This window comes from Cibotium barometz, chromosome 3 (genome assembly GCF_041138505.1).
Source record: "Cibotium barometz isolate CiBa-2024 chromosome 3, ASM4113850v1, whole genome shotgun sequence".
Classification (NCBI taxonomy): domain Eukaryota; kingdom Viridiplantae; phylum Streptophyta; class Polypodiopsida; order Cyatheales; family Cibotiaceae; genus Cibotium; species Cibotium barometz.
This window is the reverse complement of record NC_141048.1, coordinates 41,344,782-41,371,582: the sequence shown is the minus strand read 5'-3', so window position 1 is coordinate 41,371,582 and position 26,801 is coordinate 41,344,782. Positions and strand designations below refer to the sequence as shown.

Below are 26,801 nucleotides of genomic sequence, written 5' to 3'. Positions count from 1 at the left end.
AAACAGGCCCGTATTCCTCTTCTTCATCACAACCTTCTTCTCCCTGTGTGTGCGATTTTGCGTGTCTTGCACCTCCCCCTTTGTTCTAGGGTTTTGAGAAACCCTAATCCACAGGCAGAGGTGAAATTCTAAATTCTCCGAGGCTGCCCGCCCTTTTTTCCTTCACTTTTTAGTCCACCTTTCTAACTTGATCTGAGTACATGCTCTTCCCCCTTCGCCTCCTGATCCAGCAGACTCTCGCAGCAGCAGGCCCTTGGCCATGTCTTCTCTCAGTCGGGAGCTTGTCTTTCTCATCCTGCAGTTCCTGGACGAGGAGAAGTTCAAGGAGAGCGTACACAAGTAAGCTGTGCTTCCTGTCTTTGGATGTCAACAGTGTCTTGGTATGGGTTTGTAGAACCTCATTGTTTTTTGTTGCTTTGGTGCCTTGAATTTGTTAACATGTCTGTGGTGTCTTAACCTATGGTTATGGCTTTTTATCCTCTGTGTTTTTCCTTCCCACCAGTGATGTCTCACCCTCCTTTGGCTGTTGTCCAGGCTTGAGCAGGAGTCTGGTTTCTTCTTCAACATGAAGTATTTCGAAGAGCAAGTGCAAGCGGGAGAATGGGATGAGGTGGAGAGATATCTGTCTGGTTTTACTAAAGTAGACGATAATCGCTACTCCATGAAGATCTTCTTCGAGATCCGCAAGCAGAAATACTTAGAAGCCTTGGACAAGTAAATACATGCCGAGAAATTTGCTGTTTTGATATACTTCACTTTTGTGAGGGAGATATTTTAATGTGAAAATTGCTTTCTTTTGATTTTCGCTTTTTGTTTGATAATTTGAGATTCCTTTCTAAAAAATTCATTTGAGATGATCATGATGTGATTTGCATAGATTCTATATACTTTGAAATGCTTTTGACAGTTTTTTCTTGGTAGAGAGAGGTACATGTGCCTGCATTTACATACCCCTTTTTGGCATCTCAGACAAGATAGGGGAAAAGCTGTTGACATTCTTGTGAAAGACCTCAAGGTTTTTGCCTCCTTCAACGAGGAACTATACAAGGAGATCACGCAGCTTTTGACCCTGGAAAATTTCAGGTATGGAGGGTCTCTGTTTTAGTTCTGGGCCTGCATGTGTATTCATGCCTTTGTCCTCAACTTCTAATTTTTCAATGCCTCACAGAGAGAACGAGCAGCTATCCAAATACGGGGATACCAAGTCTGCAAGAGGCATTATGCTTCTAGAGCTTAAGAAGCTTATTGAGGCCAATCCTTTGTTTCGTGACAAACTCGCATTTCCTGCCCTGAAGGCTTCACGTCTGAGGACCCTAATCAACCAGAGGTAATCATTTGTGCCCCTCATAGAGGCATTGTTGACAGCCAGCCATGATGCCCGTTGCTTATTTCAGATGCATGTTGCTCAATATTACTTGTAGCTTGAACTGGCAACATCAATTGTGCAAGAATCCTCGGCCCAATCCAGACATCAAGACCCTCTTTGTAGACCATAGCTGTGGCCCTCCAAACGGGGCTCGTGCACCGCCTCCTGCAAATAACCCACTTGTAGGAGCGCTACCGAAAGCTGGAGCTTTTCCTCCCCTCACACACAATGTAAGTGTTTTGGAATATCCATTTATGCATACATTCACTATGGGTTCAGAAACTTGCATTGTTAGCTGATGCATTTTGTTCTTTTATGATGTGTAGCCGTTCCCTCAAGCTGCATCTCCTGCAAGTGCCTTGGCTGGCTGGATGGCAAACCCCAATCCTCCAGCTCCTAATGTCGCTGTGGGTGTGGGACCAGCCACACTGGGAGCTTCTCCCAACCTTGGAGGTAAAAGGAGTAATAACTATTGTTGATAGTGAATGTAATTGTTCTCATCATATGGGACTGTTTTGTGACTTACTTGACTTGGGTTTTTTGCCTACTGTCTGCAGCTGCTACTCTTCTGAAACGGCCCAGGTCCCCACCAAATAATTCAACTGTTGACTACCAGTCTGGAGATTCTGAGCACATCATGAAGAGAGCACGCCCTGGTGGTCAAGCTTTGGAAGAGGTCTGAATTACTGCTGCCTTCTATCTGTGCTGGGTATATGTAAATACCTCAACGAAGCCACATTAGAAGTATGGCCAGAATGTCCCTTGAGAGGTTCACAGAAAGAGCGTTTACGCTCTTAGCTTGTAGTCTAATTGGGCTCAATGATTTTTCAACTGTCACAGGTCAGCTATCCTGTTGGACCAGTATCGATGCATCAGTCTAGCATGTACTCTTCTGAAGATCTGCCAAAGACACCTGCCAGAACTTTGAATCAAGGCTCATGTGTAATGAGCATGGATTTTCATCCAATGCAGCAGACAATATTGCTTGGTATGGTTTTCATCATCCCACCTTTGTAAGGGGGTTTAAAGTGATTCTGAGCATCGTCCATAACTAAAAGGTTTCATGTATTCTCACAACAGTTGGTACAAATGTGGGTGACATTGCCATTTGGGATGTTGGCACAAGGGAACGGCTAGCTCATAGAACCTTCAAAGTTTGGGATCTGTCTGCGTGCTCAATACCCATGCAGGTACCAGTCACATTTTGCATTCATAGCTGTGCCACAGCCTTGATACAAGTTAATCAGTAGGGGTCTGATATCCAAATATCAGTTCAATTTTAACCTTGGATGGTTCTAACATAATGTGTTGTCAACCTGTTTGACAGGCTACAATGGTCAAGGACCCTGCAGTTTCTGTGAACAGATGCATGTGGAGTCCAGATGGGAATTTAGTGGGTAAGGAATTTTATCATCCTAGAAGCAAGTGATATGAAAACAACCAGAAAGAATGTTTGTGCCTCTTATCGGTGGTGGGAATGTGTCCTTGTGCTACTGCAATACCAAACTTGTTTTTGAAGGATTCCCTTTTTTAGTCTAAGTCAATGTCTGGGAATCTTGCAGGTGTAGCATTTTCAAAACATGTTGTTCATGTTTATTCATATACTGGGAGTACCGATCTTCGGCAACATCTTGAGGTTTGTTTGGAGTAGTTTCGTTGGTTTTATGAGTAGGGTCTTTGTATAACTGACATGGTCATGGGCACATCACTGATTAAAGGATGATTCATTTGGTGCGAGGTTGAGCTTTGTAATTAGTTTCTGCAATTAAAAATCTTTGGGGATGGTGGCGATAGTTGTCTAACAAGTAGCGTTTGCCCCCTGAAAGACCATGCACGTGCGATTGACATGCTAGCATCATGGGGTTACGGCTTTTTTTAAAGCAATTAACAGATAGTGACTATTTTGGGAGTTGAATGAAACAACATTTGAGATTACATACTCGAACCTGTTTTTTTTTTGCAGATTGATGCCCATGTGGGTGGTGTGAATGACCTGTCCTTTTCTCATCCCAATAAACAGCTCTGCATCATCACGTGTGGTGATGACAAGACTATCAAGGTTTGTAATTCACCTCATGTTTTCTGGCTGGGCTTTTGCAAAAGGAAGGCCTTAGCAGCATTCCTGACATTTGCGTGGAAAAATTTTAAAAGAAGAAAGGAAATTTACTTACAATCTTGTTGTGATCTTTGCATTCATATTGGCACATTAGGCCCCATTGCTTTTCCTAGATGCTTGTACAAAGGCTCTCTCCTTCTTGTTGTAAACGGGGTAGCTCCCTACCCTTTTCTACACTCTTATCTTCCCTTTAGTCTTATCAGATTAGTTTATGAGGAAGGCCTTTTACAAGGCATACCTTAGGTGCACTCTCTCAAGTGGGTAGGGCCCCATGTGCCTACTCTACTCTAGGGTATGGGGGCCAGCAGAGTTCCACTTGGTGGCTTGTACTTCCCCCCCGTGGACCACTATTGAGTTTGCTGTTGTGGCAGTTGTTGATTATTCAGTTATGTGTGGCATTACACCTGTCCTCAAACCGGTTTTCTTCTCCCCCGTCTAGTGCAACTATGCTGGCCCTACTACTATAGGCTACTCTTAGCTATAATAGGCCATACAACGTGACCATGCGTAGCTTTCCAAAGCATTAGGTAGTAAAAATCTGCTAGTTGACAAAATGCAAAACAATGGTCGGTGCAACCATGTTGTTCCCCCCACCCTTGACTTCTTTTTGCTTTCCTTTGGTACAGATAGGGTTATATGTATAATCTTAATAGGCATAAAGTTGATACTTGATCACTGCTTTTCTTTCGGAAAAGACACCCTAGCTGTCATGGTTCTACCTACCTTAGAATACATGTACAAATTACGTCCTTCTATCGTATGCTGTCCCCTAAAGCTATAGTGTAAGGCAGCTATAAAAATAAGGTTAGGTTAATCAAGGGTTAGTTCTAATTTATAATAACAATACTTATGAGTTGGAGTTTTATTTGTCATTATTGAAGATTGGGTTTCATTCAGAGCTCCATGCTTGGCTACGTCCTCTAGCAAGGTCTCCCTAGCTTCACCCTCATTTGTGAGGGTTGCATTGTATGACGCGTAGCTCTTACTTAGGATATGCCGTGCTGTTGGTGCCTAACCCCTAGCAAGGGGTTGGTCTTGGAGATGACCTATGGTTGCGTTGGTGGAGGCTTCGATAGAGGAGTCTGAGCAACAACCGACACGGTAGAGGTAGGCGAACTAGTGGGACTAGACTGCCTCTTAGGGCACTCATGCTTGGGATGCCTCAAAGTATGACAAAAGAAGCACTATCGTTCTTGTCGGTGGGATAGTTTCCCTCCTAAAATGACTTCCTCTTAGGGCACTCATGCTTGGGATGCCTCAAAGTATGACAAAAGAAGCACTAGTGTTCTTGTCGGTGGGATAGTTTCCCTCCTAAAATGACTTCCTCTTAGGGAACTCATGCTTGGGATGCCCTCAAAGTATGACAAAAGACGCACTAGCGTTCCTGTCGGTGGGATAGTTTCCCTCCTAAAATGCGAGGACTTGCTTTTTGATTTGGAGTCGACTGTGGTTGAAACCCCTTGGACTTGGAACCATTGGCTCCTTGGGACTCGGACTAGGTCTCAAAGGACCCTGGCTCCTTAACCCCAGTTCGAGTGCAAGGTGACATCCCCGGCTTATTGAACGAGAGTGGAAACCTATCACCTCGAGCACTCTGGATAGGACCCTGAGTGTGAGGCCGAGTAGAGAGCGGAGACACCTTGGACCCCAGGTGGTAGGGGCAAGCCCATCTTGCACATAGTCCAATCTACCCTATCGTAGACTTTCCAAAAGGAGAACCACTAAATCCTGCTGATGGGAATGGGCCGTGGCGGTCATCTCCGAGAAGGTGAAGATGTTATTCAAGACGCTCCTATCCTAGATAAAAATTGTCCGTGTGTCATGAATTAGATCTAGGAGGTCAGGCTGTAGTTGATGGCTGATGGTTTTGGCTAGGATTTTGTAGGCTGTCCCCAAGAGGGTGATAGGTCTCCACCAGCAAATCTCCAACTTGTTGCCTCCCTCCTTGTGGATCAAGTGAATCAAGCCCTCCACCAGTCTCTTTGGCAAATCATGATCTCATTGAAGGCCGCTTGGAAGCCACCTTCCATGAGCTTACAATGATGAAGAAACAGGGGAATCCGAAGCCCATCCTCGCTTGGGCACTTGTCCGTAGGGAGCGCTTGCAACGCCTTTGCATTCTCTTCGGAAGAAAAGCGTGTCATCAAGAAACTCTGCAGAGCCTTCAATGGCAGCTAGCTCCTTTTGCCATTGTATCTCCTTAGCTTGAAGGTGACCCTCCCAAGCTAGGAGACGGGCGTTGCCTTGACAATTGGCTTCAACAGTAATAAAGTTTCTACTGTGAGGGTGAAAGGATGAAAGGACCAAATGTATGAGAGATCAGAGCAAATCAACACAGCATGAAATGAGCGAGTGTATATATGATGAAATTCAGTACAAGAGCTCGGTGTGAGACTTTGAAGGAGCACAGAGGGCTGCTGTCCCGTGCTGATGCTGAGAGCAGAGAAGGCAACAATCCAAAGCAGATGGTAGGCTGCTGTCCCGAAGTAAAGAGCAGAGAGGGCTGCCATCCCGATGTCGAGGCAAAGGAGCAGAGAGGGCTGCTGCCCCGGTGATGGTGGATGAGGGCGGAGAGGGCCGCTATCCCGAGGTAGTAGGAGCTGAGGTAAAAACGCTGGAAAGCTCGACTGTAGCACAGAGGGCTGCTGTCCCAATGATGAGATCTCCTGTAGAAAATGCTGAAACTGAAACACGCTGATGATCTGATGGCATGCTGTGCATTTGTTTGAACCCACTCTTAGCTAAAAATTCTAACATAAGGTACCTTTTCTTATTCCTTTTTTTTTTTTGTGGACTGGGATGGCTTCGATCTTGTTGGCCAGCGACTCCTGTTGTGGCAGCTGCTTGTTGGACTGTGGCTACGGCATTGGAGACGGTTCTGCTGGTGTTTGAGACTGTGCTGGTTGACGCTGTGCTAGCGTCTGAGACTGCTGCCAGCCGTTCTAATGGCGTGTTTGCTGCCAGGCGACGACCTAATGGCTGAGAAATAAGCTACAACCCTCCGCAATTTGACCTTTGGGCTGTGCCCACTCACACACACACACACACACACACACACACAGTCATGGATCCATTTACACATCAAGCTTCTTAATAAGAGTTTCCATCCCCTACACTATGGTGCCAGTATATTCAAACATTGGACATTGTGCTTAACCAAAACACATGTTTGCAACCAATCAAGCTTCTAAATAAGAGTTTCCATCCCCTACACTATGGTGCCAGTAAATTCAAACATTGAACATTGTGCTTAACCAAAACACATGTTTGCAACCAATCAATCCCTAAATCAGTGTTGATTAATCTAATTAGATGAGAAGCTAATCAACAACAAAACCCTAAAATCATCAAAGTGCTTCCTGTCTATTTTCCACCCAAGCATAGAATGACCTTTCCTTCATGCATGCCTCTTTCCTAGAAGGCCAATGATTTGTGTCTTCTATCACATGCTAGGCAACACTCCCCCTTGCCCAATGCTTGCCATGTGGCTTATTACTTCTAAGCTAAAAATTTCTTTCAGACCTTCACCTTAATCCTTTAATTGATCCCTTTGGGCGTTCCCTGAGGCCTTTCTACCTCACATTGCATTGGTTAGCCCTCTAGACTTCCTAAATATCCACCTGGACTGAGGGGAATTGATTGTTGTGTTGTAACAGGTTTGGGATGCAGTCAATGGGCGAAAACAGTACACATTTGAAGGTCATGAAGCTCCAGTTTATTCAGTATGCCCTCATCAGAAAGAAAACATTCAGGTAGGTAACTATATTACTGGGTGCTCTAGCCTTTGAAAAGTTGTTCAAGACATCGTTACCTGTTTTGAATTTTTGGGCCTCGTATGCAGTTCATATTTTCCACAGCTATTGATGGAAAGATCAAGGCCTGGTTGTATGACCTTTTGGGATCTAGAGTGGATTATGATGCCCCAGGTCAATGGTGCACGACGATGGCCTACAGCGCTGATGGAACCAGGTATAAGTAGCAGATTGCTGTTATCTTATATCGGTAGCGACGGTTGCTACTTGATTATGTCCTGTATTTGTTTGCCATTCTTCTTTTGGTATTGTGGAAAGTTAGGAATTGCTTCCTTAAGGTGAGGGGATTAGTAGAATCATTTCAGTTATTGACATTTTACCTTTGCCTCAGGCTGTTTTCCTGTGGGACCAGTAAAGATGGGGAATCTTTCCTTGTGGAATGGAATGAAAGTGAAGGGGCAATTAAGCGGACTTATTCTGGCTTTCGGAAGCGTTCTCTAGGTGTTGTACAGTTTGATACAACAAGGAACCGTTTTCTTGCTGCTGGTGATGAGTTCCAAATCAAGTTTTGGGACATGGATAACACAAATCTTCTTACAACAGTGGATGCAGAGGGTGGACTTCCAGTGAGTCATGTATAATTGACTGAGAGACGTGTTTGGTCATACATTTTCCGTGTTCTTTTCTGAGGTCAGGTGCCTTCATGATTGTCCACAGGCAAGTCCCCGTCTTCGATTCAACAAGGATGGATCTCTCCTGGCTGTAACTACAAATGATAATGGCATAAAGGTTCTTGCAAATACTGACGGGCTTAGGCTGCTTCGTGCCCTCGAGAACCGTCAGGAAAATCGTATGTTTGAATCTACTCGGGTTTCAGTGGAAACTGGTGTTTCTAAGGTAGCTTTCATTCTTTTGATGTAAATTACATAAGACTTAGCAGTATCAGATCCTCAGGTTCACCAATGATTTTTTTTTGGGCAGCCTCTTGGTGTGAATGCAATGGTGGCAGTAAGTCCAGCACCTTCAGGGGTTATTGAGAGAGTTTCAACTGCTGCTTCATTAGTGGGAATGGTAAGGCTTTTGTAAGCTATGGTTTTAAAGTTAAGAATCTCCTTAGACGATTCCAGGGGGGACTAATCATTGCAATGTGTGCCAACAGAATTCTATTGATAGCAACCGGGTAGTAGATGTGAAACCAAAAATCGAGGAATCAGCCGATAAGGGTAAAGTTTGGAAACTGACAGAGATTACAGAACCTGCCCAATGTCGGACTTTGAAGCTCCCTGACAATCTTCCGACCAGCAAGGCAAGTCATGCACAGATAGTTTCTTCTTTTTAACCATTGATGCAGGTATCAAGGCTTCAGGTTATCCTCATTCCCTTCTTGTAACAGGTATTAAGGTTGATCTACACAAATGCAGGGGTTTCCTTGTTGGCCCTGGCCTCAAATGCAGTCCACAAGCTTTGGAAATGGCAGAGGAATGACCGTAATGTTTCTGGCAAGGCATGTATCGATTGGTCTTATGAACCGTGTGTAAATTTGTATGTGATATTTGGGTAAGTGTTTACCAAAAATTGATAACTATTGATGGATTTACAGGCAACAGCAACCATTCCTCCACAGTTGTGGCAGCCTGCCAGTGGCATTCTTATGACCAATGACATTAGTGATACAAACCCAGAAGAGGCTGTCCCTTGTATAGCACTTTCTAAGAACGATTCTTATGTGATGTCAGCTTCAGGGGGCAAGGTGTCCTTATTTAACATGATGACTTTTAAGGTTTGTTTCTTTGAATACTTCTCTCAGTCCTTGCCTTTTCTTTATACACTCGAGCTACTTGAACATGACAGTGCAAGGTCGCCTTACTACGCTGCTGCATTGATATTCCAATGCAGGTAATGACAACGTTTATGTCACCACCACCTGCTGCAACCTTCCTGGCTTTCCATCCTCAGGACAACAATATCATTGCAATTGGGATGGAAGATTCAACCATCCATATATACAATGTTAGAGTGGATGAGGTTAGGCACTATGACATTGAGGAAACAGTACTTGAAGAATTCTTGGGATTGCCGAACTCGCGCATCGCAGTATACTGAGGACCCTATTGTTTTGCAGGTGAAAAGTAAGCTGAAAGGTCATCAAAAGAGAATCTCTGGCCTTGCTTTTTCAAACACACTGAATGTGCTTGTCTCATCGGGTGCTGATGCACAGGTATGTTTCATGCTTACCACTATGTGCGTAAACCTGCCTTTTTTTTGTAATCAGTGTTCACCTCACCTTGTACATAATACATGGTTGTTCTTAAGATGATTTGTTTTTATATGAGTGATGATTACAAAGGATGTTCTGATTTCATTTACTGGCTAGGTGTGCGTATGGACCACGGATGGATGGGAGAAGCGTAAAGCCAAGTTTCTTCAGCCTCAGGCTGGAAGGTCACCCCCTACCATGGGAGATACCAGAGTACAGTTTCACAATGACCAAGTTAGATTGCTGGTGGTGCATGAGAGCCAGCTTGCTATCTACGATGCTGCTAAGCTTGATCGCATTCGGCAGGTTTACTTTCTCGTGTTCTTTACTGGCATAATGTCAAGCTTGATTTCCATTGATTAAGCAGGAGCTCAATCTCTTCTTGTGCTCTCTATTGATCTTCCGAACTCAACCAGTGACATTTTGGCTGCCTTGCAGTGGGCTCCACGTGACTCTTTGTCTGCTCCAATCTCCAATGCTACTTATTCTTGTGACAGCCAACTAATATATGCGAGTTTTTGCGACGGTGCTGTCGGAGTATTTGATGCTGAAAGCCTGCAACCACGTTGTAGATTGGCACCTTCAGTTTACTTAAGCCTTGGGGCGAGCAGGTGAAAGAGAGAAGATGTCTTAATCATGCCCATGTTTGAGTGCGTGCGCGCGCGCGAGAGAGAGAGAGAGAGAGAGAGAGAGAGAGAGAGAGAGAGAGAGAGAGACGTCTGGGTAGTACATTGTATCCACGAGGAATACTGAGCCATGAAAAAGAAATAACTTTACGAAACTAGCTACATAAGTGAAAAGAAAATAACTTTACGAAACTAGCTACATAAGTGAAAGTATCCATGTGATGCTACATGACGGCAATGTGTGGTCATGGTGATACCATCTTCCTTCGAGAATAGAATGCAATGAAGCCATAGCATCTCCCCTCTGTGATGGGAGCTCACCATGTAGTCAAAGGATGTCCTGGATCTGTAACTGGTTGGTGGAGAGATGAGGCCTCTGACATGGGTCGGTGCCTCTCAAAAGGGATCTAGGGACACCCCAGGTACATGGGGCCAGAGGAACACATTTCCAGGTTGTATGGTCACTAACAATAGACACTCACAATTGAATTGGGAGTGTGCTGTACAATCATGAGTCAAAATTATATAAAGTAGAATCATGTTGTGATTGTGGTCTCCGACAGTCGTGAGTCAAAATTGTTTAAAGTAGACTCATGTTCTGATTATGGTCTCTCACAATTGAATCCTGAGTGTATTGTATAAGAATAAGGTTCAAAATATGGTGTATACTCACTGATAGTATTTTGGCTTGATTCATCGCCACCCTTGGTACAGTTAGGGTTTCCGAAATTTTTGAAACCCTCTAGAATTGCCTTCATGTCATCTTCATCAATGTTTGCTTTTAGGCTATAAAGTTGCAAAAGAATAGAGCCTATGTTGCTCAAATGTTCTCCTAAGGTATTACTCTCATTTAAAGAGCTTTTCCTTGAGAATACCTTTGAATTGTTAATCTTGTTGCCAAAAAGATGCTCTAGCTTGTCCCATACCTCCTTGGTTGATTTGTCGAAGTACACATGATGTATGAGGTTGTTTGTGACGCTGAGTCCAATGAGTGTAAGGGCTTTGTCATTCCTGGCTTGCCAGACATGAATTTTCTCGGCACTTTGATCTGTTGCAGGTTGCTTTTCAATGCCCTTGGCGACACTCCACACTCCATCCCTCATCATGAGAAGCTTGATCTTTCTTTGCCATGTAGAAAGTACAATGGGTGCCATTGCGCTTTTCATTAGCACCAAATGGTGGTCCACAAGGTTTTGCAAAAGACACTATTTCTCCTCGGTCATATTAATAAAAAACTAGCAAAGAAGTTTTAAACCAAGCCGGAGCTTTGATACCATGTAAGAGGCTACAACGTGATGTGTATGCAAGCAACACTCAAGTAGGATCTTTCGCAACACAATACTTTACACTCAAATTAAACAATCACAAAGATAGAAAATAGCCTAAGGTGTTTTACTATGATCAATCCCCCGTATGTCACAATGCTAAGAGGAAGAGCCTTCGTGAACAAATTTGCCACGTCATCTGTCAACTCATAGACCAAGTAAATCTCTCTTGCAGAGAGTCTCTTGCTAAAATAATGATAGTGCACCTCAATGTGCGTAGTGCAAGCATGAAACATTGGGTTCCTCGCAATGCGCTCTGACTGTGAGTAAAGATGCAATTGGGAGACGATTGTCCAACAATCAAATCAGCTAATAGGCATCTAAGCCATACACACTCAATTGTCACTGTAAAAGTTGCCCTGTACTCATTTTGAGAGCTTGAAGTGGCCACTGTTGGCTGTTTTTTGTTGAGCCATGATATACATCAATCACCAAGATGAAAGCAAAAGCCACTAGTGGACACCGTGGTGTCTTAACATCCTCCTAATTGGAATCCTGAAGGCATGCAACTGTGACTCCTTTCCCGGGATAGAATAATCCAAGAAACTGAGTGCCCTGTAAGTAGCAAAAAACTCGCTTGAGAGCCTGTTAATGCCTAGTACTTCAGCAATGCATAAATCTTCTCGATTGAGACACCCAATACTATATGTGTGGCCTTGTGTTGTTGTTGTAATAGGCCTTCGTAAGGGCTAAGGGCTATGCTCAGCGGCCTGGCATTGACTATGAGGACACTTTTGCATCGACAGCTAGGATGACCACTCTTCTCAGCAGTGGCTGGTGTATCAGATGGATGTCAAATCTACGTTCCTAAATGGCGACTTGCAAGAAGAGGTGTATGTTGAGCAATCTCTAGGCTTTGAGGTTCTGAGATCAAAAGGTATGGTTTACAGGTTACGGAAGGCCTTGTATGGTCTTAAACAAGCTCCCATGGCTTAGAACTAGAAGATTGATTCTTTCTTTCTTAGAAAGGGTTTCCAGAGATCAATTGCAAATCTGAACTTGTATCTCTTTTGGAAACGCGGTATGGTCACCTTGATTATCCTCTATGTGGATGATCTTATTCTCACTGGCAGTCATGTGGAGCACATAGCTGTGACGAAGGCTATCTTGTTAAAGGAGTTTGAGATGACGGATTTAGGCTTATTTTATTTCTTTTTGGGATTGGAGATTTGGCAGACCCAAAGGGGGTTCTTTGTTTCTCAGCAATGGTATGTTCATGAGTTGCTGGAGGCCTTTGGGATGGAGAACTGCAAGTCTATTTCATCTTTGATGGACCTGAATACCAAACTTCTAGTACACTAATCACGATCCTTGCGAGTAGGTTGATGCCTTCTTATATCGGAAACTTGTCAGTTCATTGATTTGGTTGCTGAACACCAGATTGGACTTGAGTTTTCCAATGGGGCTGTTGAGCTCATTTAAGGAGACACCTTTGAAGACTCATTGGGACGTAGGATTGTGGATAGTGAAAGCTCCTCCTCCTCCAATCCCAAAAAGAAATGAAGCTAGCGTAAATTTGTCATCTCAAACTTCTCTGACAATGCAGCCTTTGTCACAGCTATGTGCTCCACATGACCGCCAGTGAGAATAAGATCATCCACAGCTATGTGCTCCATATGACCGCCAGTGAGAATAAGATCATCCACATAGAGGATAATCCAGGTGAACATACTGCGTTCCCGAAAGAGATACAAGTTCGTATTTGCAATTGATCTCTGGAAACCCTCTAAGAAAGAAAGAATCAATCTTTTGGTTCCAAACCTTGGGAGCCTTTTTAAGACTATACAAGGCCTTCCAGAACTTGTAAACCATACCCTTTGATGGCGGAATCTCAAATCCTGGAGGTTGCTCAGCATACACCGGCCACTGCTGAGGAGAGGCAAGGGCAAGATCTGTCCGACTCGTGGTCATCCTAGTTGTCGGTGCAAAAGTGTCCTCACAATCAATGCTAGGACGCTAAGTATACCCCCTTAGCCACAAGTCTGGCCTTGTGCTCGTCCACGGACCTATCTGACGTATACTTGGTCTTGTAGACCCACTTGACATCAATGACTGATCGTTTTGACGGCCTCGAAATCAACTCCCAAGTTTTATTCTTCTCTATGGCTTCAAGTTCCACTTGCATGGCTTTCCTCCAAGTCTCTTGGAAAAGAGCTTCCTTAATTGAAGTAGGCTCTTTGTCCCGAATGATACAAGACATAAATGCATAGTTTACCTGTAAAAGCTCCTTTGATTGACTTCTATCACAAACTATGTGTGATCTTCGAGGTCCATCCTTTGTGGTTCACTCGGAGGGATACTCCGTAACACCTGACTCTCAAATGGTGTCCAACAACCACTTTGGTACTTGAATAGAACGTGGAGCATCCTGTTGTTGTTGTGGCTCATCTCCAACCTCGGGCTCAACCTCTACAACTGATTGAGGCCAGCTAGCTGGAACAATAGCTTGGGAATCATCCTCATATTCATTTGGTTCTCCAAGAACTGGTGGCTCCTCGATAGTGGAAGCTGGAACATGCTCATCAAAGACAACATCTCTGTTGTTGACAACAACCTCATTCCGCTCTGGGTCATATAACCTTTAGCCTTTGGAAAGAGAGTTATATCCCACAAAAACAAGCTTATGGGACTTTGAGTCAGCTTCCCCCTTCGCTTCTTTGGTATGTGAACATAGGCATCACTCTTAAAAACACGGAAATGGGAGACATCTGATTTCCTGCCAAAATAAGCCTCAAATGGAGTCATCCTAGGTACTAAAGTCGTCGGAGATCGGTTGAGGGTATGGACAGCGGTAGCCACAGCCTCTCCCCAAAGTGGACGAGGAAGATCACGATGCTCCAACATCGTCCTCACCATCTCCACCACAGTCCTGTTCTTTCGCTCAACCACTCCATTCTCTGAAGGTGACCCTGTATTGGCTAGCTCCCGCTTGATGCCATGCTCTACACAAAACCGCACAAAAGCATTAGAAGAAAACTCTCCTCTTTTGTCAGCCCGAACAATTTACACCTGCAATCTAGACTCCTTTTCCACCATAACATACCAATCCTTGAACCTAGGAAAGGCTTGGTCCTTCTCAGAGAAAATACAGCCATGTGAACCTGCTACAATCATCCACAAGCAGCATGAAATACAAAGAATCTCCCAAAGATGGGGTCTGCATAGGTCCACACAAGTCAGTGTGCCAATTCCAGGGGTTTCGAAGCCCACCTAGTAACCCAAAGGCCTCCAACAACTTTGGCCTCCTAGTGGATATTGAAAGCTCCTCCAACTCTGGCCTTGGAACTCCAACCACAATGAAATCAGCCAAATCATAAGACTCCAAGACAGACTCCATTATTACCTTCCAGATGCCATAGTTGTTCTCGTCCAAGTGTTGGTCCACCGAGAACGTCAGGAAGGTGGGGATCTTCACATGTTCCTCTTGCCATCTTGAGCAAATCTGCCATCTTGGGGGTTTAATTGGTCCTGTGAAGGAAAGGTGGGTGGGAAAAAAAATATGAAGAAGAGGCTTAGATAAATGCAAGGTGGCTGTCCAACAGTGGTGTTGCCTTCTATCTTCTTCTCCACGTCCCGAACAGCCCAACAATACTCTAGGGCTTGGAATCAGAAGATTGATTCTTTCCTTCTTCAAAAGGGTTTTCAGAGATCAGTTGCAGATCCGAACTTGTCTCTCTCTCGAGAATGTGGTATGGTCACCTTGATAAGCCTTTATGTGGATGATCTTATCCTCACTGGCGGTTATGTGGAGCACATAGCTGTGACGAAGGCTTGTCAGAGGATCTTGAGATGAGGGATTTATGTGATATGCGGCGGAAGTCTTTGTATTGGTTGATCCTGTCACACAAATGCTCACACCGTCTTCTGTATCCCGAGTTTCGTGAGTTTAGCAATCCATTTCATTACTTCAAACTTTAAAGAGATGAGAGAGAGAGATATGAGAACTGTACACCAGATTGGGTCCCGAATTACCCACTGAAGGGCCCCCTATCCCGATAACGAGATAGTATTTGCTTTATTACTTTAGAGAGAATGACTGTGGACTGTAGATAAGCCAAACGCAAGATCTCGGAGGATCGGAGAGTGGCTGATCTGTACACTGCTGTAGAAACACCTCGATGACCTGATCTCGAGCCTATGCACTCTTCCCAAGGGCATGAGGAAGGGCTGCACACCTGAGGCTCAAAGAAGAAGAAGGTGGACTGTTCTACACACTGTTAGAATGCTGAAAACACATATGAATGCTGTGTTACCTTCACCAGATGACTGCTGAATGTGTGGATGATGCACAGAATGCTGGACACTGATGCAAACAACTGTTTCAGGGCTGGAAACTGCTGTAGACTGAACCTTCAGGGCTGGAATCTGCTGTGGACAGAAACGCTGAGCTGTAGAGAGGGCTGTGGACTGAAACGCATGAGCAACAGGGGACTGCAGGGCTGCTGTACGGCTGGAACAGAAACGCAGCACTGCTGCTGTACGGCTGTGCAAAAACGCAGGTCTATGCAGGCTGATTCTGGCGTTGATCTATGCTGATCTGTGGGCTGAACTGTGGGCCTGAACTGATGCTGAATTCAGGGCTGAATGAGGCTGAAGGCAGGCACCTAGGGCTGGCTGAAGCTATGGATCTCAAGGGGCTGGAGAAGAAAGCTTATGGGCTCTAGGGCTGGATTAGTCTTGGGCTGAAAGCAAGAGAGAGGAGAGCTCTTAGCACAATGAAGACTGAATGAGCAAAAGAGGCTCTAGGCAAGCCTATTTATACTAATTGGAGGTTGGTCATTTAATAAAGTTAATATTTATAAATGCCCAATAATGCAAATAATGATAAATAAATACTAATAAATATGGAAAAAATACCAGATAAATCCCAGTAAATTTCCTAAGGCTTTGGGGATGTTCTAAATGATGCATAGGCATATGTATGCATATTATGCAAGATGCAGAGTGCTTTCTGATGCAAACCCTAAGGCTTCTACTGACTCTACATGCATGAATGATTCTCTCCAAGTGGGTTAAGGGACTTGACTGACTGACTGACCCACTAAGGCTGAGGAATGACCTACGTAGCTCATGCCTGACTTATCCTGGACTGAGGATGTACGATGGGGTCACGGCGTACGACAAATATCATCCTATTGGGTTCTAAAACTGTACAACTGCTGCACTTCTGATGATGAGCCATCTTGTCACCATGCACTGAGTGCAGAGTGCATGTGACAATTTAGGCTGGCTTCATTTCTTTTTGGGATTGGAGATTTGGCAGACCTAGAGGGGGTTCTTTGTTTCTCAGCAGCGGTATGTTCATGAGTTGCGGGAGGCCTTTGGGATGAAGAACTGTAGGCCTATTTCATCTCCGATGGACTTACATCACGCCTTATCTTTGGCCAATAAAAGGACCGTTCTAATTTCTCGAGGGTACTGTTGATACTCCTATGTCCTCCAACTAAGGAGTCATGGGTATCATGGAGAAGAGCTGATCGCTTTTCTCGAATGACACAGAGACGGTTCTTGTAGAACAACCAACCGTTTTGTACTGAATAGTAGCCAAGCTCATAATTGAGGGCCAAATTATACTAAGTACCAAACTCAGGGGAGTCGACATATTGGTCTTTCATGCTATCTAAGTCCTTCCCCGTGATTTCGAGAATGGTAGATTCGTGGGCTGCTTGGATGTTGGTCTTTCGACTAAGAGCATCTGCTACTGGGTTATGCTTACCAGGGATGTATTTCAATCATTCCTCCAAACTGTTGGAAGAGTTGACTCCACCTGGCCTGCCGATCACTCCATTGGGCACTTGGCATGGTTTGAAGCCACTTAAGTGCTTGGTGGTCTGTTTTTACTGTGAAGACCTGTCTATAAAGAAAAGCCTTCCAATGTTTGAGCGCTGTGATCACACCCAAAAGCTCTTTGTTATATACCGAATAATTCTTTTCGGCGACATCCAACTTTCTACTGTAGTATGCCACGGGTCTATTGTCCTGTTGGAGCACTGCTCCTATGGCTACATTGCTTGCATCGGTAATGACCTCGAAAGGTTCATCCCAAGATGCTAACTTTAATATAGGCGCTTCTGAGGCGGCTTTCTGGAGTGCACGGAATGCATCAAGTGCCTTGCCTAAAACTGAGACTTTTTGCTTGTGAGTCTTCACCCCCTTGAGCAAGTCGGTAAGAGGTGCTGCAAGGTTGGAAAAATGATGGACATGGGTACTATAGGCCTGGCAAAAATTTTTTTTTATGCATCTCAAGTGAGGTAGGCCAAGTCCATTTGTGGATATATAAGCACCCTAGCTCCATTGTAAAATTCATCTAATTCATTGCTGTTGTGTTGGTTCGAATACTCTCTCTCTCTCTCTCTCTCTCTCTCTCTCTCTCTCTGCCAGCATTTTCTCTCATCCTCTCTCCCTTAGCATTTTCTCACTAACGCAATACTGCTTCCGCGTTGTCAACTTTGACATGGTATCAGAGCTGAGGCACGTTAACGCCTAGGGGACCGGAGCGCGAGGAGAAGGCAGATCTCGGCTGCGTTTTTTCAGCCGGCAGGAGTGTGATTGATTTGCTGCGTTTTCATCGCGAGAAGCACCCTTGGACCAGCGTTTTTGCTATAAGAGGGGGGCTGATTGGATCTAGCAGCGTTTTCATCGCGGAGAACCCCTTCAAATCTGCGTTTTTCAGCCTGTAATCGACGGAGGAGTGCTGCTGATTTTCAGCGTGAAGTTGGACGAGATTTGGGCTGCGTTTTTTGGAGAGGAGGATCGGATTGACGAAGGAGATGGGTCTCCCGTGTTCGAGCAAGGACGACAAACTGAATGGCGACAATTATGCGCATTGGAACTTGATTATGAGGCTATGGTTTAGTAGAAAAGGCTTATGGGACATTGTTGGTGGCTCGGAGGAACGTCCCTGAAGGGATAGCAATCGGTTCACACGTCTTCAGGAGGAGGAGTTTCTCAAATCTCTTGTGGATTGGGATGCTCACAATGCGAAGGCAATGTCGGCGATTGCAGAATCTCTCACTAAGGAAATTTCCCCTGCCATACAGACTTTGAAGACTGCCAAGGAAATGTGGTCAAAGCTTGCAGGAATGTTTGATCGAGACTCAATAAGCGAGCAGTAACCCTTCTCGGCCAGTTGTTTTCTATCAAGTTTGAAGCTGGGACCTCTATGCCTTCATTTCTAATGAAGGCAAAGGTTATCCATGATCAGTTATCGGCTATGAATAGTGCGTTAACTAGTACCCAGTTAGCTGCCTTGGTTCTTACGAAGTTGCCTGAGGAGTACGAGATGGTCTCAAGGGCATTACGCTTACAAGTCACGAAGGAAAAGCTGGAATTTGATGATCTCAGCTCTTTTCTCATTGAGGAGGAAGCAGTGCTCATTTCCCAAGGCAAGATTCGAGTTCTGAAGGATGTAGAATCGGCACATGCTGCATCGGAATTCAATAAGAAGTCTAGGAGCCGTTGTTATAAGTGCGGAAAGCGAGGGCATTTGGCTCGGGATTGCAAATCCAAAGCTAAAGCTCAAGGCTCGACGAATGACAAAGACAAAGGCAAAGCTGATGAGGATGACAGTGACAGTGATACTACTAGGGATGATACGGCTTCTGCCGGTGTGGCGAGGACTACACTGGCACATGCTCCAGCATTCTAGCTTGGTGGATGGATGCTACCACGTGCTTCGGCCAGAGAGAGGCATGTGAGTGGCAGAGAGGGGCAGTTTGTGCTCCCGTTTTGACGACTTGAACCCGTGTGTCGGAGTTCAGTTTCTGGGTGTTTGGATCCGTGTGTCGGAATTCAAAGCACTAGGCATCTGGCAAGGAACCAACATGGCGTATAAAACACTATGGATGTGCTGCAGTCATTATTGTTGTGTTCGGGATAATGGACAGGGTGTGTACCAAAGTTCATTATCTTGTGGAGTTTTTTGGACGTGATGTGTTCACAGTTCATGAATGGGGATTCTTGGACGTAGTGTGGTCTACAGTTCAATGTTCTTTGAGGAAGTTGGTGCTCAGGATGGCATTTTCGGTGGTGACAAGCTGGTGGTTGCAAATCCGAGGTGTACCTAGTGGTTGGCCATTGCTGGGGTGTCCATGGTAGCTTCTTCATCGACTTGGTATTCCTACTTATGTCCACTATGAGCTGCAGAGAGGGTGTTAAAATTTTTTTTAATGCATCTCAAGTGAGGTCAGCCAAGTCCATTTGTGGATATATAAGCACCCTAGCTCCATTGTAAAATTCATCTAATTCATTGTTGTTGTGTTGGTTCGAATACTCTCTCTCTCTACCTCTCTCTAGCGTTTGTGCACCCTCTCTCTCTCTCTCTCTCTCTCTCTCTCTCTCTCTCTCTCTCTTTCTCTGCCAGCGTTTTCTCTCATCCTCTCTCCCTTAGCGTTTTCTCACTAACGCAATACTGCTTCCGCGTTGTCAACTTTGACAGAATGGCCTCCTTTTCCCTTTGGTGCTCGAGTAACATACGTTCTTGATCGAGCTCTCGTTGGTGCTCCCGAGCGGCGAGTTCAGCCTGACGCCGGTCTTCGCCGATCCTGCGGCGTTGGGCTTCCTCATAGTGCCATCTTTTTACTTTTTCTTGTTGTTTTCTTGCTTCTGCTTTTGCTTTTCTTCTCTCCTTCGGGCCTCGTCTTCTCTTCTTTGTTGTTCCATCTGAAAGAAGAGGGAGATGTAGTCGGGGACTGCTGGAGGCGGAGGACGTGCTGTTGCTGCCTCCAAGAGTTGGAGACGCTCCATGAGCAGCTGGTTCGGAGCTCTAAGAAGAGCTATGGTGTCTGTTGTAGTTGGAAGAGCAATGTCTCCTTCGAGGGAGACTTCTTCCGGCGGCTGATGGTACTCTCCTCTGTAGACATGATGCTGAAGTCGGTGGTCATGCCGGAACGCAATCTGACCATCCAAGGATGCCCTCACGCTAGGATACGGGGTGTGTACCAAGACGTTGTCCTCCGTGCCTGAAGCTAACAGATTGACGAAGTCTTACCAAGAGATCTTGGAGTTTGTGAAAGACAGATTGGCTAAAGCGCAAGAGGCCTACACTTGACATGTCAACAAGGACAGCAGAGATGTGATTTTTTTACGAGATTGGGTTTATCTCAGGATAATGAAGCGAAGGTTAAGATGCCCAAAGTTGTCGTTTCGGAGCTTCGGATCCTTTCCCATTTTAAAGAAGATCAATGAGATTTCCATGAAGCTGAAGCTACCACCCAGTTGGACCATGCAAGATGTGTTACATGTGAGTTGGTTAAAGCCTTATATCTCTCTGATGTCCATGAAGAACAGGATCCAGACTTAGTGGATGAAAGATGAAGTTATGGCTCCAGAATAGATCCTTCTACATCAGTTCAAGCATGGCTCCGGCCGAAAAGAAAGACTGTTCCTCAAGAAGTTTCAAGATTGAGGGACACACGAAGTAGTGTGGCTTGACAAGACCTTCTTTGAAGATTTCCGGCATTATTGACGGACTACCCCGGAGTCCCACAATGTGTGGTACAACCAATTGGGAATATGAGATTCCCCCTTTTAGAAGTCGAATCTTGCTCTTGAGGTGTAGCTTGTTGTGGAGCAGACTTTGCGGCTTCCATCAGGTTAAACAGAATGGGATGTCATGTGCATCTCGCACTTGGATTCCACATGGACATATCTGCACAGCAGGTGTAGGGCATGGAGTGAATAGTGGTCCCTTGTGAGCCCCAGTCCAGGACAAGTCAGACAAGGTTCCACTCTAAGCGTCCAAGGTCAGGTGTACAAGTCTGCACGTGGTCTTGGTCAGGTGTGGATGTCCCGCACATGAAGCAGTGTCAATCCGTACTGTGTGTCACCCTTTGGAATGATGATAGGTGTTCCGGGTGTTAGGCTTGTAGCTAGATACCAGGCATCTGAGTAGAATAGCGTAGTTGCATGTACGTAGAAGGGGCAGTCGCATCGACATTATTTTCTAGGGCATTCTTGTCGAGACCTTAACCGACATCATTGAAGAGAAGGAGCGTACACACATGCGTGCAACAACTGTGGGGGGGTTTTAATTTCTTAAATATTTATGTTTTTATGTGTGAGTGTCATAGGTCCTCTGCGTAGATTGTCTCCCAAAAAAGATTTGTAATAAATGTTTCTTTTGTGTTTATGAAAAGATAAAAGGCTTATATGTTTCTTTTCTCTTGTTTTATAAAAGGCTTTGTGTTTCCATGTGTCATGTGTTTATGTGATTTGTGTGAGTCAAAAGATAAGGTTCTAAACGTACAAAAAGCATGTCTAGATTCAAGTTTTACAACATTAATTTATGATGATTTGAGTCGTGCAATTTCTCTCTCTCTCTCACACTCTCTCTCTCTCTCTCACTTATTCACGATGGAGTTTCATCCTCCATAGCAACAGCTGCTGCCTATAACTCTGACCCTACTGGTCTTCAGCATGTGTTGGTAATGGTGGTGCTCGTGTAATGAGGAGGGCACTCCAGCTCCTCTCACCCGCTCTCTCCCTCTAGTGCTATCCGTGAGAGGTGATCTATGTATACATGCTGAATGTAAATGACGGTCTGAAAGATGACATCTTCTTTAACCAATGGGGTCACCCCAAACCGTGCATGTATAATGTTATGTGGTACAGATGGCTTACTCCTGAGCATGTGTGACATCATCATCACTTGTAGCCTTTGTATGCTCCTCCACTCATCCTTCCTTGGCCTGGCTCTCAGAAGGCTGCACCATAAATAATTAACACGTGACTTAGCATGGGGCTCCTAGAAATGTCCTTGGAAACACTATCTTTCCAGATGGGCTAGAGAGGCAGTCGTGGTTAGGCAAAACTGGGACCTATAAAAGGTGATTCCTAGGTATACATACTTCTGCACGATCTTCACTAGGGCCTCTCTGTATAAGAAAGATAATCGTGAGGTGACCACATAAGATTTGTTGAAGACCATAACCTTCGTTTTGCTCAAATTGTCTCCCCCAACAGAATCTGTCCAATCATCAAAGCGTTTTTGCAAACCCTTGGCTTAAGCTGAGATCAAGACAACGTCGTCAGCATAAAGCAATATGGGCACTACTGACTGGGCCAATCATGAGCCTCCACCTCCGAAACTGCCTCAATACTGCAATCTCATCAATTTATATAGACCGAAGAGTGTAGGTGATAGTGGGCAGCCCTGCCTAACCTCAATAGAGCTACGTATGTCTTCCAAGAGGCTACCGGGTGCATGTGCTCGGCCAAGTATTGCCTCATATAGTGCCCCATATCATTTCATGTGAGAACTGGAGCTCTTGCGTTCGATCCTAACAAAAGGGATTGGGGGATAGAGTCAAAGCTTTGCAGAAATCCACGAAACAGCCTTGCCTCTATGACAGCTCGTAAAGTGTAAAGATATGGTCCAAACCTTGCCTCCTCTAGCCTGTAAAGTAAAGATAGGGTCCAAGTGGAGAAGTTTCTCCTGTGGCCTGCCTGACCTGATGCTCTGTTTCCCATCCTCTTTGCCATAGAGCTCATCCTGTCCTCTAGTACTGCTCCACAGAGAGGGAGAGAGAGAGAGAGAGAGAGAGAGAGAAAGAGGTTATGGAGTTGTGTTGCTTTGTTTTTACCATGGTATTTGATTAGTTGTGTTGCTTTGTTTTTACCATGGCATTTGATTACTGCAGTTCTGTCTACCCTCTGGTGATTGCGGCACATCCTTCGGAGCCAAATCAATTTGCTCTTGGATTAAGTGATGGAGGAGTGCAAGTTGTTGAGCCATTGGAAGCTGAAGGAAGATGGGGAGTAGGTCCACCATCTGACAATGGTGGGACGATCAAAGGTGTTTTGTCAGCTGTGGCATCCAGTCCCCAGGTTGCAGAGTCAGCCCCAAGGTAGCAGTTGGTGGCATAACGACTCTGAACAAGGCTGTTTGTTTTTGTAAAATCACAAATTTTTTCTATTTTTATTGCTCAACACTTGTATAGTACCGAATTCCTGGGAATGATCAAAATTTGGATTCAAAGACGTGCTCCAGAATCTTCCAAGGTGGATGGGTGTGGCTTTGTGTGCAATTGATCTTCTTTTTCTCAAGCATGAGTTTTTGAGGGGAAAGTAGAACCTGGAGTCCAGCCTTTTAAAAGAGGCGGTGATGATGCGTAGGGGCTTTAGTAAGGGTGTTGAGCTACTGCTCTGTCTTTGTTGAACCAGGATGACCTCAGTATCTTCCTCTCCAATGACAAAAAATGAGGTCAGTGAAGAAAAAAAAGCATTCTGGTCAGGCTCAACCCATAATGAGGAAATAGAACGCTATGGTCAGGCCCTGGATTTGTCTTGGGTGAACTTGACGAATTTAGGGCTGGGCTTGGGAAGCTGTACTTTCAGAATTGTTAGGTGATAATGTGGTTATCCGCTAGTAATCCTCTTTGTTGGGAATTCAACTATGTAGATGATGGTCCTTCTGCCCTGGTTGTTCAGTTTTTTCAAAACAGGTGCTTTGTTATATGCTTCTTGCTCTTGTTTTTTGTGGTGTCGAAGTATTTTACATTTCTTTTGATGGCTTTGGAAAATTAAAACTACCATGTTGAAAGTCTACTTGGTGGTGGGGGAAGGCAATTTAAGAACATCTTTTTACCAAACTTGCAAGGAAAGCTCAACACCAATATGTTCCAGTCAAATTGTTGACAGCTCTACGCTTAAGTCTCTCTTTTTGGAACTGTTGTGATACTAGGTAATCATGACATGGATGGGTGGCAAACAGAAAGGGTCCTGTCCTATTTGCTCCATGATGAGTACTTTTCCTCTTCAAGGAAATCATTGGAGTGCCTACTTTTTGCCCCTTGCAAAGAAGAGCCTTCTGTTATTACTTTAAGAAATAGATCAGGTAAGCGGTATCCAAGAAAATTTGCTACGTGGGATAAATTATATGATATAAAGGGGAAGACTCCACTCTCTCTCTTCCCACCTGCTCTATATCATGTAATGTGTTCGGAGGTTTTTGATGCCATGAATATTTTTGTGGTGAGTGTCAAAGAAAAAGGTCTATCTTTTAAGTCTGGATAGGAATTGCAATACATGCACCTGGTTAGTCCTTGGCATGGGGATGCACTCATCTAGAGTGAGTGTGCTGGTCGATGACTTGCCTCAAAGGGCTAGAAGATTTGTAGGTATTCCGTCTAACATTGTTGTAACCAGAGTGCCATCCTATGCACACCATCCTGGTAATGATTTGTTCGGTCTTGTGAACATTTCCCTTGCGACGGATCCTCGGGTAATGAAGCTCCAAATATGTGGACAGGAATCCTTCCCTGAATGGGAGGTGAAGGCATCGTATTGCCGTGTCTTTGCCAGACAAGAAAGCTACTTGTAGATTTTAATAACGATGCGTGAATGTGGAAGCATTTTCTATAGGTGGTGTGTTATGTTGGATTGTTTTTTCCCTTGTATTAGAGCGAGCTATGTACAGTAGAACAAACCATTGTTGTCCTTTCAAAAGGACTTAATGTGCCATGCTTTACCCCCTAGGAAGCTTCCACTTGCCAATTGCTACGTATCTCTTTTAAGTTGAGAAGGGCATCCAACTATTGTCGTGTAGATTGAACATGAGGTCATCTACTTGAATCTCCCAAATAGGTCCTCTCATCACAAAATATATCCAATTTGATCTCCAATAATAATTTGCAAGGGTAAACATGTAGAATACGGGATTGAATACTTTAGTTGGAGAAGAAAGGTGCCAAGGGGGTATCATAAAAGGGTTAAATGTATGATGAGGTGTTTCATGATTGTTGAAGCCTACCTTGTCCAAAGAAGTAGCGTCCTGCAGATTGAAAATAAGCCTTGATGTAAATTAGTACATGAAGATGCAACTTAAGTCAAGGAAGGTTCATTTAAATGAACTATGACATTTCATGCCTTTGTAGACATTAAAAAAAAATAGAGTTTGAAAAAAAACAAATAATTATAAAGCTTATTTACAATCTGGTCACACCACAATTTTTTGAAAGAGCTTTTTGGGTGAGCTATAACGAGAAGCTTGCATGCACGCGAGAAAAAGAAACAAGAGTAGGAGTAATTAGTTATGTCGTAACATTTATTGTACTTCACATGTTATACTAACTATTTAACGTTTAAGAGAAGTATACTTGTTTGGAGGTCCATTGAAAATATAGAAAAGCATGTGCGCATGATTAGAGCTTTGCCTATGTCAACAATCAAGAAATTATGAATTAATATTTCAGTTAGAAAGAAAATAGTAACAAAAGTATCGAGAAGTGATTGAAAGATACTTATGCTTACATTTCGAGGAGAAGAAGTGCCCCTTGAGCTTATAATTTGAACTTGTAATGTCATTGTTTACATTACCTTCACTTATTTGGAGGCATTTTTCATGTAAATGTTCTCTAACAAATACTTAATTTAAATCACATTTTTTAAATAAGATTTTCAATGTAGAACATTTGAGAGAAAAGAAAACTTAATATATCTTTTGACGCCTCCATCTGCATTGTGTCTCTTGATCTAGTCATCCTTTGTTGGTATGTGGAATATATCTAACATGTCTCTTTTAAGAATCATCCTCATCAATTTGTGGTGTTTCTTGATGTTTATTTGTTAAAGATATCATCATGTGGGAAATTTTTGAAAAATGTGTTGATCATCCCTATTTCTATTTTGTTTAGAATGTCAATGTAATCTTTTGACAGCTGCTCTCCCATCATTTGGAATTTTTCCAAGATAAAAAATGTCAGACATTCCTTCTCTTGATGTTGTTGAATCAAAAGAATTCTTTAACTTACATTTTGCTTCTACTCCCATTTGCTCATCTTTCAAAGTTTATTCTTCACCAATCATTGTGGCTCTCATTTGCACCATTTGAGGATCTATCTTTGACTCTTCTTGGGTGAAACTGGCTTCTATTTTTACATCATGATTGTTTTCCTCAAGCCCTCCTTGTCGTATGTTGACTTGTTTATCATGTTGATGCTTCTCAAATATTACTTCTAACATAGAACTAAACTTGAAGCTATATAGAAAGAGAGGAGCCATCATGATGGTTCTACCTTAGAAGTGCATAGATATCTGCTCACATGAGCTTTTCATTGTTTTGGTGCCAAGACGCCATGTGGTTTAGTTTGTTTGCCTAATGAAGGACTTGGAAATTGGTTTTTAAACTCGTTCCATTGTTGTCCATGCCTTCGAGTACTCTTTTTGATTTGTTTCTTGAATTCTTTTTATTGGTATTTTAACGTTTTGTAGGTGCTTCTCTTGCACATGATTCTCAAGTCTATAAAAGCAGTTAGTTATTAACACTTCATGCATCTCAATCGTGCCTCTCTCGTCCATAGTAGAAAATAAATTTATAGAAGCAAGAGTCCTTAAAAATCACTTATCTTCTTGGAGATTTG

At 43.9% G+C, this 26,801-nt stretch overlaps 1 protein-coding gene across 1 annotated transcript; it reads left to right on the top strand.

The window, feature by feature from the left end:
* On the top strand, nucleotides 1–23,902 carry LOC147640070 (topless-related protein 1-like). The gene is made up of 26 exons (XM_086776730.1): nucleotides 1–120; nucleotides 234–339; nucleotides 535–714; nucleotides 970–1,083; nucleotides 1,169–1,327; nucleotides 1,422–1,596; nucleotides 1,693–1,819; nucleotides 1,924–2,042; nucleotides 2,207–2,354; nucleotides 2,447–2,556; nucleotides 2,694–2,763; nucleotides 2,929–3,002; nucleotides 3,330–3,425; nucleotides 7,139–7,234; nucleotides 7,324–7,451; nucleotides 7,626–7,860; nucleotides 7,952–8,131; nucleotides 8,216–8,305; nucleotides 8,394–8,540; nucleotides 8,628–8,738; nucleotides 8,835–9,014; nucleotides 9,131–9,259; nucleotides 9,357–9,452; nucleotides 9,609–9,797; nucleotides 9,930–10,102; nucleotides 23,082–23,902. Exons 2-26 carry the CDS (start codon nucleotides 260–262, stop codon nucleotides 23,290–23,292), a joined length of 3,417 nt encoding a protein of 1,138 aa, XP_086632856.1. The 5' UTR covers nucleotides 1–120; nucleotides 234–259; the 3' UTR covers nucleotides 23,293–23,902.
* The last annotated feature ends 2,899 nt before the right edge of the window (nucleotides 23,903–26,801 follow it).

Coding starts and splice junctions, on each gene's coding strand:
- LOC147640070 (XM_086776730.1), top strand. CDS start 260: ATGTCTTCTCTCAGTCGGGAGCTTGTCTTTCTCATCCTGCAGTTCCTG. Junction 3,426..7,138: donor GTGATGACAAGACTATCAAG/GTTTGTAATTCA, acceptor GTGTTGTAACAG/GTTTGGGATGCAGTCAATGG. Junction 8,132..8,215: donor TGGAAACTGGTGTTTCTAAG/GTAGCTTTCATT, acceptor TTTTTTGGGCAG/CCTCTTGGTGTGAATGCAAT.